The sequence below is a fragment of the Protopterus annectens genome, chromosome 10.part0, assembly GCF_019279795.1.
Source record: "Protopterus annectens isolate FY-2018-M chromosome 10.part0, PAN1.0, whole genome shotgun sequence".
Taxonomy (NCBI): Eukaryota; Metazoa; Chordata; order Ceratodontiformes; family Protopteridae; genus Protopterus; species Protopterus annectens.
Window position 1 is genome coordinate 448,891,729 of NC_056744.1, and position 18,315 is coordinate 448,910,043.

The 18,315-nt window shown below is 42.0% G+C and overlaps 1 protein-coding gene across 1 annotated transcript in view; it reads right to left on the reverse strand.

The window, feature by feature from the left end:
* DMAP1 (DNA methyltransferase 1 associated protein 1) overlaps nucleotides 1-18,315 on the reverse strand; it is a 634,515-nt gene that overhangs the window by 218,937 nt on the left and 397,263 nt on the right. The window contains exon 7 of the mRNA XM_044086784.1: nucleotides 16,318-16,503. Coding sequence (XP_043942719.1) covers nucleotides 16,318-16,503 — 186 coding nt within the window. The remainder of the gene's footprint in view (nucleotides 1-16,317; nucleotides 16,504-18,315) is intronic.

The window sequence follows — 18,315 nt, forward strand, 5'->3', positions numbered from 1 at the left end:
ACATCCAAATTAGCTTTCCTAACTAGGGATAACCAGAAAAAATTCTTTAGTTACCTCCGTAACCTCAAAGGTAAGGCCTCGATTTGCGCTGAACTCGTAGTTAATGATACCAAATATACAGAACCTGTGGATATAGGAAACCTGCTGGCTGATAGGTTCAGTGAAAAATTCACTGCCCTGTCCCCGCCACATATATCCCAAAGGATCCCTAACATCTGTCACCCACCTAGTATCTCTGAGGAGCAGGTCTTAAATGCCATCTCCAAGGCCAAAAATACAGCCTCTATGGGACCAGACAACATCCTGCGCTGTGCACTACATGGGTTAAAACAGGAAATAGTATCACCATTGGGCACACTTTTCAATCACAGCCTTGGTACTGGCTTCATCCCAGTGGAATGGAAAACAGCCACAGTCATCTCTTTGAACAAAGGGGGTGCATTCACAGACCCTAGGAGCCACAGACCCATTAGCCTGACCAGCCTTATCTGCAAGGCCATAGAACGAATCATCATGGGCCTTTTAACGACGATATAATAAATATCTAAATGCTCGACCCCACCCAGATAGGCTTTGTCAAGCGGAGATCATGCCTACTAAACTTGCTGGACTTCTTCGAGGCAGTCATCAAAGCGCTAGATGAGGGCAAATCTGTGCATACTGCCTACCTAGACTTCGTCAAGCTCTCTGACACACTCCCCCACTCAGGTATCACTGATAAACTCGCCCAGCTGGGTATCAACCCATATATTCTGAGGTGGGTTCCAAACTAGCTCACTGACCGAACTCATATGGTCAAAATAGTGCACTCCAGCAGACCCGTAACCATAGGTATTCCACAGCAATCAGTTCTTTGAAGTAGATTCCGAACAGTAGGGGTCCCACAAGTACAGGCTAAAACTAAAGGACTGTGGCTTACAAAGTTTGCTGATGACTGCAGACTGGGAGCAATCACTGAAATCCCTGGTGATGTCAACATCCTTCAAGACAGGTCTTACACAGACTAATGACTGGTTCCAAAGTCATGGTCTTAAACTTAATGCAAAAAAATGCATCATCATCCCCTTCAGCAAGGGTAATGTTCCTGCAAACAACCACATCAATAGCAATACCCTAAGAACACAGGTTGACAGCAACCTTAACTTTGATCACTATGTCTCCATAGTAGTAAGAAGAGCATTTTATATTTCTCATCTCACAAGTAAGGGCATTGCCTCCAGGAAAAAAAAAAATAACCCCCCTGTACTCTTCCCTCATCATCATTAATAGTGTACAACTCTCCCTGTGGTATGTTCCTTTGCAGAAACCTACAGCAACTGGAGAGACCACAAAGGTTCCTTACAAAGAAAATTCATGGTCTTCAAGATCTGTCATATGCAGACAGACTGAAACCATTGTCCCTTTACTCTGTCCATACACACTGCTCTGAGGCAACCTGTGCCCTGCACATAGAGCAATCTCTGACCCAGCTTTAATGGAAATGTTGTGCATTTGCAGATCAAATGGCACATGGGTCACTCGCTCAAAGGACTTTAACCTGGGATGTGACATCAACAGAACTTGCTGGAGAAACAGATTTGTCTCAGAGGTTGCCCCACCTTTGGAACCAAGCTTCCTATTCATGTTAAACAAAGTCCCTCACAGGGCCTATTTAAGCGTAATTTAGATGATTGGATGGATAACCAGAAATTTACCGCAGGGGTTCCACTTGTGTCCCTCTTGGACAGGGCAACAGGTGCTGATTTTAGTGTCTGCTTGAAGCAGACACCCTTGATAACACTGGCTGAACTTGGCTAGCTTGTAAAGGCACCGGGGCCATTAGTGTAGTAACCTCCTATGATCCCAGTTCTGCCCCCACCCACTATCGATCATGGAAAGGGGCAGTTAAGTAGTGGAATTTGTGGTGAGTAGACTGCAAATGATCTACCCAATCAACAAACACGTATGAAGTAAAAAAAATCTCCTATTATATAATCTCTTGTATTGGACAGCTGCCTGTTTGTTAGATTTTAGTGCAGTTTTGGCATCATAGTGCTGCTAAGAGAATTTTCTTCCGTTTTGTTAGTAGGACTTTTTACTTAGAAGTGTAATGCATTTTACACTATACACTTTGCTGCTTAAGAGTCAGTGTACACAGGGAGAATGTGGTAAAATTAAGGTATAAAGAAAGATGGAAAGAAAGATGGGTAGGTACAGTGTGGATATTGAAGGAACTCACTGTTGCTGAAAGATAGACGGGGTTGGAGAGGAATTTGGATTTGTTCAAAATCTGAGCCATCAGAAAAATAGGCTTGATAGTTATAGAAATGATGTATGCTTTCAAGATGGACTGAGAGGTGGGCACAAATATAGGATTTACAGTGAACCTGGCAGGATAGGAAATTACGGTAAATGAAAACTGAATGAATGGGATGATCAACGTTTTACAACTACAGAAATCAGGGGTGGATGTGACAAACAGCTTAAATACACTTGTGTAAGAACTTACCATAACAGTTTAATAGTAGATGTTGAGTAGGTTAACTGCTGCACATTTGAAACTCTGTAGAAACAGATCAGACATTTCTTCTGACTTCCAGCGCTCTGAACACTTCCCTCCTGGTTGACCTTCCTCCTCCCTCCTAGTTATGTGGGTACATTTCCATATAAGAAAGAGGCAGCTGGGACCAGATTTAGTTCTTTATTGGTCAGAAAACTCAAGAATGTCAGGCTTCACACTGCCCCAGTGAAAGACCCTATACAATGTGGATGAATTTCAGGGCAGCAGAAAGTACAGTTGTGTACACTTACCATAAATGTAGATGTTTGAGTGTAGTCACTGTTGCAGTCATCATATATGGGTTTTCCCTGCCAGGGTAGCCTTCAGTCAGACCGAATACCAGAGGCTTAGTATTTCTGCATCGGTTGCCGTTGCTCCAGGACTGACGTCAGGTCGTCAGTGGCATAAAACAAGGCAGCTGACGCCATTACATCAGTTTTTCTTGCCTTGTCAGGAGCACCCCAAGAGGGAGCTAGGTTATGGTGGAAGAACACCACCAGTAGAAAGCAAATACCAAAAGTTCCTTGTAAGGAGAGAGAGAGAGAGAGAGAGAGAGACAATGGGGGATGGAGAGATGGAAACCAGGACTGCAACAGTGAATACACTCGAACATCTACATTTATGGTAAGTGTACACAACTGTACTATGTTCTTCGTGTTTCACTGTTGCAGTCATCACATTTGGGTTGATTCCCAAAGCTGAAGAAAAGGGTGGAGGCAGTCAAGAAGACTGGGGGCTGGCTAGGATGCCCTGCAAGACTGCAGTGGCAAAGCCTGCCCTGGATTTAGAGAAGATAGGCAGGTGGTAATGTTTGGTGAAGGTATGAACAGATGTCCATGTTGCAGCCTCCAGGATATCCCTCGTGGGGACCCCTCTGACTAAAGTTGCAGAGGTGGAGGTTGCTCTGGTAGAATGTGTCCTGAACCCCTTCGGGGGAGATTTCCCATGCTGCTTGTAGCAGAAATTAATGCAGTGTGCTATCCATTTGGAAATGGTTTATTTAGATATGGCCTTGCCCTCTGCTCGTGCAGCAAAGCTGACTAACAACTGATCAGTCTTTCTAAATTATTTAGTCCTGTCTAGGTAGAATCTTAGCTGTCTGCGCACATCTAGAGAGTGAAGAATCCTTTCCCCCCTGTTTTGTGGGTTAGGGAAAAAGATGGGTAAATGAATGGACTGGTTGACAGCCACACTGGACACCACTTTTGGCATGAAGGATGGGTTAGTCTTGAAGGAGACCCTGTCAGCATGGAAAATGATGAAGAGCTCTACAGCCATTAGTGCTTGTAGCGCTGATACTCTTCTTGCTGAAGTGATGGTCAGAAGCAAGGCTGTCTTCCAAGAGAGGAACTTTAACTCTGCTGAATTTGCTGATTCAAAGGGGAGCAGGGTGAGCTTTTCCAACACAAAGTTTAGGTCCCAAGCTGGGGTAGGTGCTCTTCTGGGTGGCCTCAAGTTGTTAGCCCCTCTTAGTAACTGTTGGGTGGCCTCAAGTTGTTAGCCCCTCTTAGTAACTGTTTGATGAGAGGGTGAGAGAAAAGAGGTGTCACTGTACTGAAATGAGCAGAGACAGCAGAAGCATGAATTTTAATAGAAGAAAAGATAGACCCCCTGTGTAGTAGGTCAGCAAGGTAATCCAGGATGAGAGGTAGGGAGTGCTGTGCTGTCCCGGCTCCTTTAGCCAGTATCTAGGTGCAAAACCTTTTCCACTAGTCTGCATAAGACTTTCTAGTGCTAGGGTGTCTGCCCTCACGTATAACATCTAGAACTTGTTTGCTGAGACTGGCAGCTTGTGCAGTGATCAGGGAATAAACCAGGCTGCCAGACTGAGGGTCTACAATTGGGGATGCATGAATTCTCCATCCCTCTGAGTCAGGAGTGTTGGGATCTGAGGGAGATGCCATGGTTGCAGAGGTGACAGGGTGCGCAGCAATGGGTACCAGTGCTGCCTTGGCCAGTCTGGGGCAATCAGGATTGCCCTTGGTTTTTCCTCCCTTATTTTGAGCATACCCTTGTAATGAGCGGTAGAGGGGGAAATGCACAGACCGAGAGGTTTACCCACTGGAAGGATAGAGCATCCACTTTCCAGGCCTTGCAGTGAGGTTCCCTGGTGCAGAATTTGCTGAGCAGATGGTTGGAGTTGGAAGCAAAGAGGTCAACCTCCGTGGTGCCCCATTTCTGAGTTACAAGGGTGAAGGTTCTTTGGTCTAGCTGCCACTCGTGTGGAACCAGAAGATTTCTGTTTAAGTTGTCTGCCAGAGAGTTTACAGAGCCTGGCAGCAATTGTGCTAGCAGGTGTAGTTGCATGGCTGAGGCCGTGTGCCAAATGGTCATGGCAAGCCTGCGCAGAGGGTACGAGTGTGTCCCTCTTCCCTGCTTGTTCATATACCACATCACAGTGGTGTCTGTTTTGATCAGAAGAGCCCCTGGGAGAGTAGGGTTCTGAAAGCTGTCAGTGTGTGCTAGAGAGCTAACATCTCTTTTTGGTTGATGTGCAGATGTACCTGATGTCAGCTCTATTGGCCCTGTATGCACCTGCCATCCAGATGAGCACCACAGGCATAGTCTGATGAGTCTGTGGTGTGGGTCTGGGAGTCACGGGGTTGTGAGAAGGGTAGTCCCTTGTTGTGGTAGCATGCTGCTGCCCACCAAAGAAAATCTTTCCTTAAACAAGGTATCATTGGTATAAGAGCTTCCAGGTCCTCAGAATGTTGACAGCAAAGGCTTTTTAGGTACCATTGTAGTTTCCTCAAATGCAGTCTGGCATATGGAATGAGTAGAATGCAAGAAGCCATGAACCCCAGAGCTTGCAGGATTTTTCTTGCGGATAACTGGGGTCTGGTGGCTAGTTGAGAGAAGTAGGCAGTCAGGTAGGTTTGTTTTTCTGGAGTAAGGAATTCCATCTGGGATGCTGTGCCAGGCTTGCTCCCAGGAATATAATTTTTTGGGTGGGTACTAGTTTGGATTTCTTTTCATTGACAGTATACCCCAGGGAGGTCAGTAGGTTCTTTACAAAGGCCAGGTGCTTTAGCAGCTTTTCCTGACTGTCTGCCTGAATCAGGCAGTCGTGTAAGTATGGGTAAATTTGGATATTTCTTTGCCTGCAAAAAGCAATGGCGGGAGCCAGACATTTTGTGAAAACTCTAGGAGCAGTGGATAAGCCAAAGGGAAGTGCAGAGAACTGAAAATGCAGTGATCCTGCCCTGAAACGTAGATATTTCCTGCATGATTAACTGACTGGGATGTGTAGGTAGGCCTCTTTTAGGTCTAGGGTGACTAACCAAGCATCTTTGGACAGCATAGGTAGTAGTTGCTGGAGGGTGAGCATTTTGAATTTTGGTATCACCAGAAAGGTGTTTAAAATGGACAGATTGAAGATGGGGCGCCAGGTGCCCTCTTTTCTAGGTACCAGAAAGAGTGGAGTAGAAACCTTGGTCTATCTGTTCTACAGGAACATGTTCTATTGCCCTCATAGAGAGCAGGGAAAGGACTTGCTTTTTGGCCGCTGCCCACCAATTTGGGGGAAGATCTGGGAACCCTTTTGGGGTTGGTAAAGTATGGAAACAAAATTTGTATCCCTGGGACACTATGCTGAGGACCCAGCGGTCGTTGGTAATGGTGATCCAGGTGCTTACATGGAAGGAGAGTTTTCCTCCTAGGAGCAAAGAGCACGTGGGCAGAGGGAGGGAGTGGAAGTGTAAAGTCATTGAGAGTTCTTAACATGAGGGGGTTTGCTTAGCACTCCCTGGTTTTGAAGAGAAGGAACTCCATTGCTTAGATCTCTGCATTCCCTGGGGCTGCTGTTTGGGGAGCATGCTCCCCCAGGGTCTGAGCTGAGCTGATCTGGAGGGGGCAGGAGAGAACCAGTGCTTGGAGGGGCAATGCCTACTGAACCTCGGTGGCTGGACCTGCAAGAAGTCTTTAACTGTCTGCATAGATTTAGCTTTTTCTTCCATCTTTTTTAAGACCTCCTCTGCCTTGGTGCCAAATGAGTTGTCTTTGTGCAAGGGGGCATCCAATAATTTGGATTTGACATGGTCTGGCAAGGGCTGTTCCTTAAGCCAAGCATGCCTTCTAAGGACAGAACCAGTGACCGCTGCCCTGCAAGATGCTTCTATGGCATCAAAACCACCTTGCAAGGTGTGCTTAGTTACTTGACTTTCAGAATGCATTAACTTTTGTAGCTCTATTTTCTGCACAAGCAGGAAAAGAAGATTTTTTTTGTTTGAGGAGTTCCATGGAATGTTGCTAATATTTCAGCATATGGAACTGACAATTTAGTGCTCTAATAGCAAGAGTAACAGAGGTGTATACTTTTTTACCCCATCTGTGTAATGCTCTGGGATCCCTATCTGAGGTGGTGGGATTCTTAGCAGAAGTTGCTTTAATTCCTTTATGTCCTTGAGAGATAACCTCGGGGTCAGCAGTAGGATTTTTGAAAAGAAATTTGTGAGAGTCAGGGACAGGGGGTTGGGATGGTGGCCTAACGGTTAAGGTGCTTGCCTTACAAACACAAGGTGCAGGGTTTGAGTCTCACAAGGGATAATTAGCTAGGCTTACAATGGCTCGCAAGGGCAGTTAGCCTTGTACTAACCTATGAACTCTATAGTACCTGTCAGGTTTTCTGGGAGCAGGAGGGAGGGTGTCAGGAATCAAACTGGACTCCATAAAAACATCATCCACAACATCCAGCTCAGGAGGAATGGCCAGAGGTCTGTGCTGTGGAAGATCTAAGAATTCCCTGAATCTCTTTTTTGATTGAGGGTAGTCCTGACATTCCCATTGGAAATGCTCCCTTAAAGTATGTAGGGTTTCCCCAAAGGATAAGTCCTTGGGTGGAGAGGCTGAAGGGATGGATTTCTCTGCATCAGAATCCTCATAAGCAGAGAGGGGTTGCATATCTTCATATTCAGATGCATCAGTCATCGGACTCCTTTTCAGATAAAACTACTGGGGACAAATCTCTTTTTCTTCTAGAAGGGGTAGCCTGGCTTCCCCTGATATGCATAATAAGGCCTTCTGCCATTTTAAGCATTTGAGACTTGAGGCAAGGAAGCAGGTGCTTGAGCTTGGGTTGTCGTTTTTTTGGGTGTGGTTCGTACCCTGGGCCTTAGAAACTCGGTAGTTTTCGAAAGAACAGTAGACGCGAAATAAATCGGTCTGTGTCTAGAATGGGTAGTGCAAAGTACTTCCTCGGAAGCCGGTGCCTGCTTAGTGGCTTCTGACCCATCCAAGGTAGAGACATCCGCAGGATCCTTAGTCGATGAAGAGTCTCATGGCATACCGGACTCCATAAGGGTCTCGGGTAGTGGCCTGTGAATCCACAGAAGTGGGCATCAAGGGCTGCAAAAGTGCCTGACTGAGGACCAGAGAACTGAAGACTAGCTTAATGGAAGCGTTGGCGGCGGTTTTGGACCTGTGCAGTCTGTCTCTGTCTTTATCCTTATGTTTTTTCGGATGATCTGCTGTCGGATGGCTTACCGAAGCCATATCAGAATTTGAGGACTGAGAGCGAAAATATCTAGCTACAATAATGGCCCAACGACATACAGTTCTGGTGTTGAACAAAGCACAAAAGCAACAGCGGCGGACGTCGTGGTCTGGGCCTAAGCAAGTGACGCAGTAAGAATGAAAGTTTCGGTGTGGTATTTGCTTTCCACAAGTGAGACAACTGTGTTAACTTTTTCTGACTTCGGTTAGAGCAAGAAAAAAGGATTCCCAGTGGGCTACTCCACTTTAAAAGACTAACTTCAATTCGGAAATGAAAAACTCAGATAGTGTCCGACTGGCATTCGTGTAAACTGCTTCGGCTTCGGGCTCCTCGGCAAGAAAGACTGATGTAATGGCATCAGCTGCCTTGTTTTATACCACTGATGACCTGAAGTCAGTCCTGGAGTGACAGCAACCGATGCAGAAATACTAAGCCTCTGGTATTCGGGCTGACTGAGGGCTACCCTGGCAGGGAAAACCCAAATGTGATGACTGCAACAGTGAAACATGAAGAACATCTGATTAGGTGCCTGCCTCACCATTTGTCCTCCCTCGGGGCTAAACAAGGTACCCTAAGAATCCAACTTCTACAGGAGTAGACTATCCAGGCAAAGCTTCAACTGCAGATGCATGGGGGGACATAAGGTGAACTGCTATCCACCCCATACCCCAGGATATCCAGAGGAGTAAAACAGGGGAGAAATAAGGGAAACAACACTGTAACGAATGATCATAACTGAACAGCTCTTATGATAAACTCTTTATACAAAATTCTTCATATGGATCATTACTGCAACCCTAGCATTTGGAAAGATTACTACAGCTTTACAGAGATTGTTGAAGTGTTTTCTGATGACAGGCTGCAGAAGACCCTGCAAGACAGCAGTGGTGAAGCCTGCCATGGCCATGAATAGGATTTTCAGATCATCATGCTTGGTGAAAGTGTGGCCAGAGGACCAATAGCATGTGTCTACACCTATAATAAAACCAGTACTAGCAGATTAACCCATTTTGTAGTGCAGCCTTAATTATGACATTACTTGTAGTGTCTTTCCATGAGGAGAATACTGGAAGGTGTTGCAGTAAGTCAGACATTTAGAAATGGTCTGTTTAGTAGGTTACCCTTCCTTACAGTTGACAAAGAAAACCAAGATGGTCATTCTTTCTCAAGTCCTTTGTTTTACGCAGATGCCACCTAAACTACAAGTAAACATCCACGTAATTCCCCTTTACTTTGGGGGTTATGGAAAAACAGAAAAACAAGCCAACCTTGTAACCACTCGACATAAAGGAGGAAATTGTGTGCAGGCTGTCTATCCTTATGGAAGGCTGAAAAGGGCTTTTTCTCTTAGTGTGAAGTTTCCAGTATGAAGTTCAGGTCTCAAGATGGAGCAATCACTCTTTTACTGGGGCTTAAGTGGAAAACCTCTGAGAACTTGATTTGACTGGAAATGGAGTTTAGTCATAGGTCCAAGCATAAGCAGGCCGAGATGGCCAACAAGTGTACTTTAACAAGGAGCACACAACAGTTGAAGCACCCAAATCTACCAGATACTGCAGGCTCAAGTGCATCCCTGCCATGTTTGGTGTCTGATTTCATTTTTGACAATAGAGGCAAAACATCTCATCTCGCCAAGTAGGACTTTGTAGCAATAAGTCTTCTAACTTCTTTCATGACATTAAGTATGCCCTCTGAAAACAGGTGTTCAGGTGGCAGCAAAGGGAATTCATCCAGGCTGTCAACATGACTGCCCACAGCACTGGGTATAACAAGGCTCCCCTAAACTGAGCTAGCATGTGTACATGCTGGAGTACAGTTATAGGGTCCTACACTGGTAACAGTCTTGAGCAGGGAAACTGCTTTAGCAGTGCCAGTGGCTCAACAGGCAGCAAAGTCACTTTTGCTGCTGTAAGCTCAGAAGGCTGTTGGTTCTATTCCCACATCTTTCAAAGAGCTTTCAAAGAAACTTTATTGTCATTTAGGAAACACAAGTGTTACCAAAACAAAATTTCGAGTGTCAACTCTTTAACAGGAGAAAACAAACACAAAAAGACAGACATAATAGGTATTAAAGAATAAACAATAAGTATAGTACAAAAGTAAATATCTAAGTAGCTGACATACATGCTTGCACATTGTTTATATACACTGGACAACACTGACTACTAGATGATTAACACATGAAAAGAAAAGTACACTATACAAACACATGAGATTGGGTGACATTGCACATAAGAAAGTGATTAGAATTGAACTTGAATGAGAATATATTAATTTTAGCACATATATATTAATATATACATATTATTAACATATATATTAATATATATTAATTATATCACATTCTTATTCATTTTTCAATACTGACCCTTAAATGCACAGTGAGTGTGTATGAGGAGGCTGTGTTCTTGAATATGTTGTCCTTTGGATGAGCCATTAAACTGAGCTCTCATCTGTCTCAGTTAGTGGTAGCTCAGGAGCATGTTAAAGATCCCATATTTGAAAAAGAGTAGGGGGAAGTCCCCTGGTACCCTAGCCAAATTTTGTTAGTATGAAATAAAATGAAACACTGGCACTTACCCATCTATCCGCTGAAAAGAGAGAATTTAAGGAATTAGTGGTAGAAATTATTCTGGAGTTATTAAAGAAGACAGAAATTTCTTCCAAAAATAGAGCTAGGGAGTGGGATAGAAATTAAAATGGAGTTTAAAAATAAGGTGGACATAAAATAAACAGAAATATGGTTAAGAAGCAAGAATTATTATTTAGAGGGACTATTGCAGAATACGGGGAATCTCAAAGAACAAGAGCAGGAGGAACTGCAGAGTGCTAAGCAGAAAAGAAAGAATTACCTCAATAATATGCACAAGTTTAGAAAGATTGCTGTTAAGCAGCTGTTTTCTGATAATAATGCCAGAACACAAAAACTTTTACACAATGACTCAAGCAACAGAAAGTAGAAAGGTTGTCGCCAAGCTTAGGAAGATAACAAGAGATCCTAGAGAGGTACTAGAAATATTTTAGATATTTTATGAAAGTCTATATAAAGCACAAAAATGTGGAGATCAAGAAAAGGTACAAATGGAAATGTTTATGGAAGAAATAAATATCCCAAGGTTAGAGGTAGATGAGGCTCAATTACTAATAGTTAGGACAGGAGGAGATGAGATAAAAATGCTGATTTACACCCAACAAACAGGAAAGTCCCCAGGAATAGATGGTATTCCTATGGAAGTTTGGAAGCTAGAAGGAAAAACTGATAAATATCTGTAAGGTTTTGTTTAACGGTATTTTAAGAGGAGGAGTAGCATCAACTTCCTGGAAGAAAGCAGTGGTGGCTGTAATACCTAAAGGGGGTAAAAGCCAATCAGATCCAGCTTCATACAGGCCCATTCAAATCCTAATCCATGATTACAGTGTTTATGTCTATAATGACTAAATTAATGGCAATGGTGATACCAAAATTGATAAACATGGATCAATGTGGTTTTGTGGAGGGGAGGCAACATTTGACAACATTAACAGAACACTGACGATCCAGAGGGATGCTGAATGTAAGAAAATACCGCTGTTGTTGGTGGGTCTTGATGCAGAGAAAGCATTTGACAGAGTAACCTGGGAGTTTATGAGCACAGCAATGGAAGCATTTGCATTCCCTGATAAAATTATAAGGTTGATTAGGAGGATATACGAGGGATTGGAGGTGAAAATTAAAGAGTCTGGGATCCCCTCTGATAATTTCTGTTTGAGCAGAGGAGACAGACAGGGGTGTCATCCTTCCCTTTGTTATCTGCACTATAAAACCATTGACAAAGAAAATAAGAGACTCTAGAATTCACAAATATAATTGGTATGCCAGTCAAGAAAAGCTGGCTCTATTTGTAGATGATATTATTTTACACCTGATAAAACGAGAAAAGGACATTACACTGTTGTGGAACATTTTGAGGCAGTTTAAAATATTTTCAGGATAAAAAAAAATAATGAAGCTAAAACAAAGACCATAGCTGCAAATTATGCACCCACACGCAAATTGCTTCAGCAATATCCATATTTATGGGTACATGATTAAATCAAGTATTTAGGAGTATGGATTAAAAAGGAATCTGGTGTGGCATCTAAGGATATGTGGGGAAGAGACCAAATAAAAGATAATACAAAAACTGAGAAACTGGAAGCTCTGTTATATGGATATGGATATCAAGATGCAAGTAGTTAAAACGTTTTAGTACCTTTAGTTTTATACACAGGTCAGGCACATTTTTATTAACCAGAAGAGAAGTTGTGGATCGCAACGAATACAGAGCTGAAGAATTTTATCCGGGAAGGGAAGACGGGAAGAGTCAAGTGGGATAAGAAGACTCTTCCAAAAGAACAAGGCAGTTTGGGATTACTCAATTTGAAGGGGTATTTTTGAGATACACAGTTAAGGCTCCTATACATAGCAGATGCCTATAATTCAAAGTAGAAAGGGATGATGAAACGGGGGAAAGCTCAAGAAACAAGGAGAGAGTGTGTGTAGATCTTTAAGGAGAATAACAATAACCATGCAGAATATTATATTTATAAAGCAGCAGAAAGCATTTTAGAACTAATCCAACACAGGAATAGAGAAAGGAGATTGCAATTAGGGATACAGACAGTAGACAAGAGTGGGCTGGAATTTACTGGAGAAAACTGGTACAAGAACCAAGGTATTGGGAGCAAATAATTAGAGGGGAGAAAGTAATAGAATGGGAATAGGCCAAGAATTTATTTAGACTGCAGGAGAGATCGCCTTCCCCTATCAAGGATTAATATCAAAGTATAAGCAAAGAGAAAGAAATAGGAGGATCCTAATTGAAAGACAAACACTTTTAGAGTTTTTAGTAGAATCTCAAACTGTTAAAAGGAATAATTAGTACAGCATACAAAGTACTGCATAAATCAATCAATGAAAGGACTGGGACGAGAGACTGGATAAGCAATTCACAAAGAAACAATGGGGGATATGGGTATATCTCCCAAATATGCAACAAAGTCTGGTAAACTTAGGATCTTTCCTTGAAAGTGTTTACATAGGTATTTTTATACCCCAAGTAGACTCACAGAATGTTTCCTCACATCGACAGCAAATACTGGAGGTGTGATGGGGAAGAAAGAGGTAACTGGGAACATGTTTTCTAGCAGTGTAATGAGATGGCAAACTTTAAAGATTCCCTGCAGAAATGCTGTGTGAGCAAATTGGTGTAACTAAGGAAATTATTTTGAACTATGATACAGAATTTCCCTAGACATAGTAAAAACCTTGCTGAGTCTAATTACAGTGGTTGCCAAAAAAGCAATTACTAGAACATGTTTAAACCAACTTTACTAGAAGTAGCGAATATAGTAACAAAGATAAAACAAGTGGAATTGAGATCTTTAAAAAAGGGTAGCAGCAAATTACATACGAAAAAATGGGAACTGTGGGAACAATACATGCAGAGGAGGAACAAGGTTTAAAGGAAGCAAGGATCAGAAGCAGCAATGTAATGTCTGACTGACAAGGACTAGACAATAAAAGTGACATATAATGTTTACAACTACAATTATGTCAACATGATTTGTGATGGACAATGTTTGAAACGAAAATAAGGTCAGTATGGTTTATTTCAATTTATATAAATGTATGATTGCTTATGCCAAATGTGATAATTCAATAAAGTTATTTCTTGTTAAAAAAGGATGTGATTAAGCCACTGCACACACATCACTGATCAAGCTGCAGCTGGACTGGTACAAGCTGTTCTGGATGTCCTTCAGGGAAATAAAGAGCTGGTAGAAAAGGTACAGAAAGGGGTAAATAGATAAAAAGATTAAGTTGTAAAATTATAACAGGAAATTGAGTAGTCTGACATTTTCAACTGAATGGAGAAGGGAATGTGAATAAAACAAATCTACAAAACTCTGGAATGGTCATGCAAGGAAATAAACGGAGAAAACTGATAAACAAAAGGCAGACAAAGGAGAAGTCAATCTCTAGGCTGAAGGAAGCAATTTAAGTCTGAAAAACAAGTGGCTGAATCACAGTAAATTTGTCAACATGTTTAAAATAGAGGGGGGTGTATATTACGTGGATGGAGAGGGGGGTATATATATATTACGTGGATGGCTTGTTCAAGGAAGACAAGGAAAGGGCTGTGGGGCTGAAGAAGCTGATCAGTCAGACTTGACAGAGGTTTTGTTCATCTGCTGACGCAATGTATGCATAACCAAACAGAATTAGAATAAAGTACGAGAAAAACAGCAGAAGTACTTCAACAAGACCTTACTCAATACATTTTACAGATCTCTTGATATTCCAGAGGTGAAGTTAACACTGAGAAGGTGCCTTTTGAATCCATCTACATAATCTTTTGAATAATAATAATAAAAAAATTCCAAACAGATATTTTGCACTTGACAAATATTCCTACATCTACACAGATGTTGTTTGTCTTTCGGCTTTTCCCGGTTAGGGTCGCCACAGTGGAACTCCGGTCCGCTAATGACTGGTAGCAGATTTTCACGAACGATGTATCCACTTTAAATTTTATCACAGAGTTTCTAATTATGAAAATCTGTCACAGAGTCCTCTAGACTAGGTCCATCCATAGCAATAGTCGGATGAACTACTGCTGTATGTCATTTCTTTTATAAGTATGGCTGATTATACTGCTGACACTTTAAAAATGCATCTGTCCCTTGACTAATCTACTGAAAAATGTTGCATCGATATCATGCTTTATAGATCATGTTTTCTATACTAAAAACCGTACTCACATCTGATGTACAGTCAAAGCTCCTGCTTTTGTTCTAGTCCTCTACCCAGGCTGCAACTGAAAATTGTCCAACACTGCTTCACTTAATGCAGTATTTGGTTACTCCATTACACTGCCATGACAATCAAATGTGAACATTTTAATATTAAGACACCAGTGGGGGCATATTCAAACTGTAGCGAGACATCTGTGTTTAATCTCATTATTCCCCCAAATCATGATTTCCTATACTCTGCAGCACAATCTGCACAAATACTTACTGCAAGTCATTAGTACACTTCTGGGACACCTCTGTTTCAGGATATACTCATGGTATGGCTTTATTAATACATGGATATGCTGATCTCTTTGACTTGGGTTTCCATCAGACTGCTTTCTAACAAGCAATTAAATGCAACTTTCTTGAGGAATACTCTGATTTTAACCTCCCATTAGACTGCACAATTTACATTACTAAGGACAGCACTCTTGCAGTGTCATTCATTAAGGCTCACTGGCCCAAAGGCTCTGCCAATAGTATCAAATACACTATTAAGGATATGTGCAGCTAGAAGCAGAGTTTACTGGTTACTGATGCCATTTTACTAGTCAGTGATTTGGGAAGAACAGATGACAGGTTTATCACAATGTGATGCACAATCTGATAAAGTGTGTAAGCAAGTATAATCTATTATTACATTTGTGGCGATCATGAAAGCTAGCAACACCTCCCCAACAGGAAATCAAACTTTAATTTTCTATGTCTTCACCCTTGTGAAAAGGAAGAAACTCCGATGTAGGTTCAGTACCACCCTGCAAATGTTATCTCCCTACCGCACTCCTGACTCGGATTAGCCTGCAGCTGTACTCTCTTGGTTTGTCCATCAGCACAACCCCAAATACTGCAACTGTTCATTGCCAGGCACCCCCAAATGGAACTCTTCATTGGGTAGGCTTCTTGACTCCTTTAGAAGTCAACTTCACAGGATCCAGTAAGGAGTTGTGCATGTGGAATCAGCAGCCATCATTAACACAGTGGCTGTTCAAAGCCCCTAACTATGGGAGCAGCTATGTATAATGATGTTGGGATGCTGCACTCTACTCACCCCCACCCAACCCAGAAAGATGGCCTGCAAGGCTCCTGGTGTCAGCTAGAGATTGGACAGGCAGTAAGTTCCCCAAACACTTCCTGGGATAGGACAGCTACCTGCTGACCTCTTCATCCTAACAACCAGGCAAATTTTCAGTAGCTGGAGTTTGCTCCCAAACTCAGGTTGCCTGTAGCGCAGATGGTCACCCTGTTTCTGCATTACTGGACAGGCATCTATACTCTGCAAGTTTTAATACTGCAAGTTTTGGAGCCAAGCATTTATGTCTACAAGTAAACTACAATATTCACAGTTAAAAAAAAAAAAAAAAATTAAAAACAAATTTTTACAATTATATATGTACAGCCTTAATATGCAACTGAGTGAGACACACTTACAAGCATGTCTGAGAAATACAGAAAATGACAATTTATTTACTGGTTTTTCTAGCTCCTTCTTCTGGGGTAGCTTTTTTTTAGTGGCTTTCCTTTCTGCCCGGCGCATTTCAGTTGTGGTGTCAGCAGCTGTGATGAGCTTCTGTAGATCCTGTGCTTTCTTCTCCCTCTCTTTCTTGCGGGATTCAATTTTCCTTAGCTCCTGGATTAGATACTCTTCTTCTGACACCTAGTGGTGAATGACAGAAACAGGATGAGAAGAAAAAGCAGGCTAATTAGGCTGAGCCTTTCTGTAAGTGAGCAATGTGCAAAACTTGTAATGTTGTCCCATTTGCTTCCTGCTCACAAAGTTATTTTTATAATGTATCACCATAAAGTTAATTTCAAAGTGGGCTGAAGAAACTGTTAAAAATAAACAATAATAGAGTACTACAGTTTAGCAGGAATGGAAATCAAAAGATCTGGGACAAAAATGCTATTTATACTGTAAAGACATAGTACTCACAAAAGTGTAATCAAAATTTTGTTAAAGAATGACAAATAAAATGCTGCGTTCTGAACTGAAGCACATGTGGAGTACTACTACCGTGCATGAGCCATTTTCACAAAATTCACTTACTTCTGTATTTTTACCAGTTCACAGAATCAGCTAGCAAATACTACAAATCAGAGGTATTAATCATGTCTGGAAAAAAAAAGCATATAATCAAAGTTCATATGTAATCATCTAGAAAAACACACAGCAAATCAACCTAAAACTACAAAATCTTTTCGATAACTGCAGTTAGTGCAGAGGACTAAAGCTCTGAGCTGCTAATGAGTTCCCTTCTGTGTTCAGGGAACAAAGTTTGACTCATTATGACCCCATTTGCTTACTGTGAGACTGGAGTACATCACTTAACCAGACAATGTTCCCAGTATGCCCAAACGTGTGGTTAACAACAACAATAAGGCTACAGTAATACATGGCACAGTGGGTAGCACTGTTGACAACTGTTAACTCACAGCAAAAGGTTCTCTAGTTTGATGTGTGGTTGGAGTCTGCATGTCCTCCCTGTGCTTACATGGGTTTTCTCCATGTGGATGGGACTATAAACTGCCTGTAGATGTGTGCTCGAGAATACGAGTTATGGAAGACTTGGCAACCTACTTCCATCTTTTACTTTGTCTTGTAAACTTTGAGGACAGTGGCTGCTGCATAGTCACTCTAGTAGTCCCCTGCAATTTTTAAGAGACTAAATACACACAAACAATTTCAGGCGAAACACCACAGGTCATTAAAGCTTCTATAGACAAGAGTTCAAGTTAAAATACATGTAAGCCTCTGTTACAGACGTTTTTAGACCACGGCATAAATTAACTGTCAGAACGGGGCATGAGATCAGTCCCTCTGCATTCTATGCTGATGGTTTTAATCACATCAATATATAGATAACTTTCTGCACCTGAACTGCATTACCTCAAAAGAGGCTTATCCCGGCTGTAATAAGAGCAACCTACCACCTACTCAACTATACCTGCTTCTAAAAAAGGTGTAAAATAAGATAGGGCAAATCAAATGCATACACTAATATGGGGATGGGGAGGAGGCAGTATCGCACCAAGTGTATATATCTGCAAAGTAGGGGATACTATTAGGGTACGGCTGTGAATTTAAATCGTAGAAGCAGACTCTGAGACATGGGTGTGTTTTGCCACATATCCTCTCTTCTTCTCAGGAACATTTACCACTTCCTGTAATAGAGATCAACCAGAAATGTGCTACATGTATTACACATATCAGGGATCTTAACAGCTAAGGTGGCAGAGGTACAAGTTCTGTCAAAAAGTGTACCACAAACCTTGATTCCTTGTCAAGAGGTAAAGATATTACAACCAAGGTGTTCCTTTGCCCTTGTACAGATTTAAGGTACGATAACTGGTTCTGCTGTTATGGCTGCTATGAAGTCTGGCTTGTCAACTAGGCCTCTGTAGAGCCCAGTTTTCTTCTTTTTTTTTTTTTTTCGGCAGTGGGGTGGATGAGGCTTGAGGACATGAACTT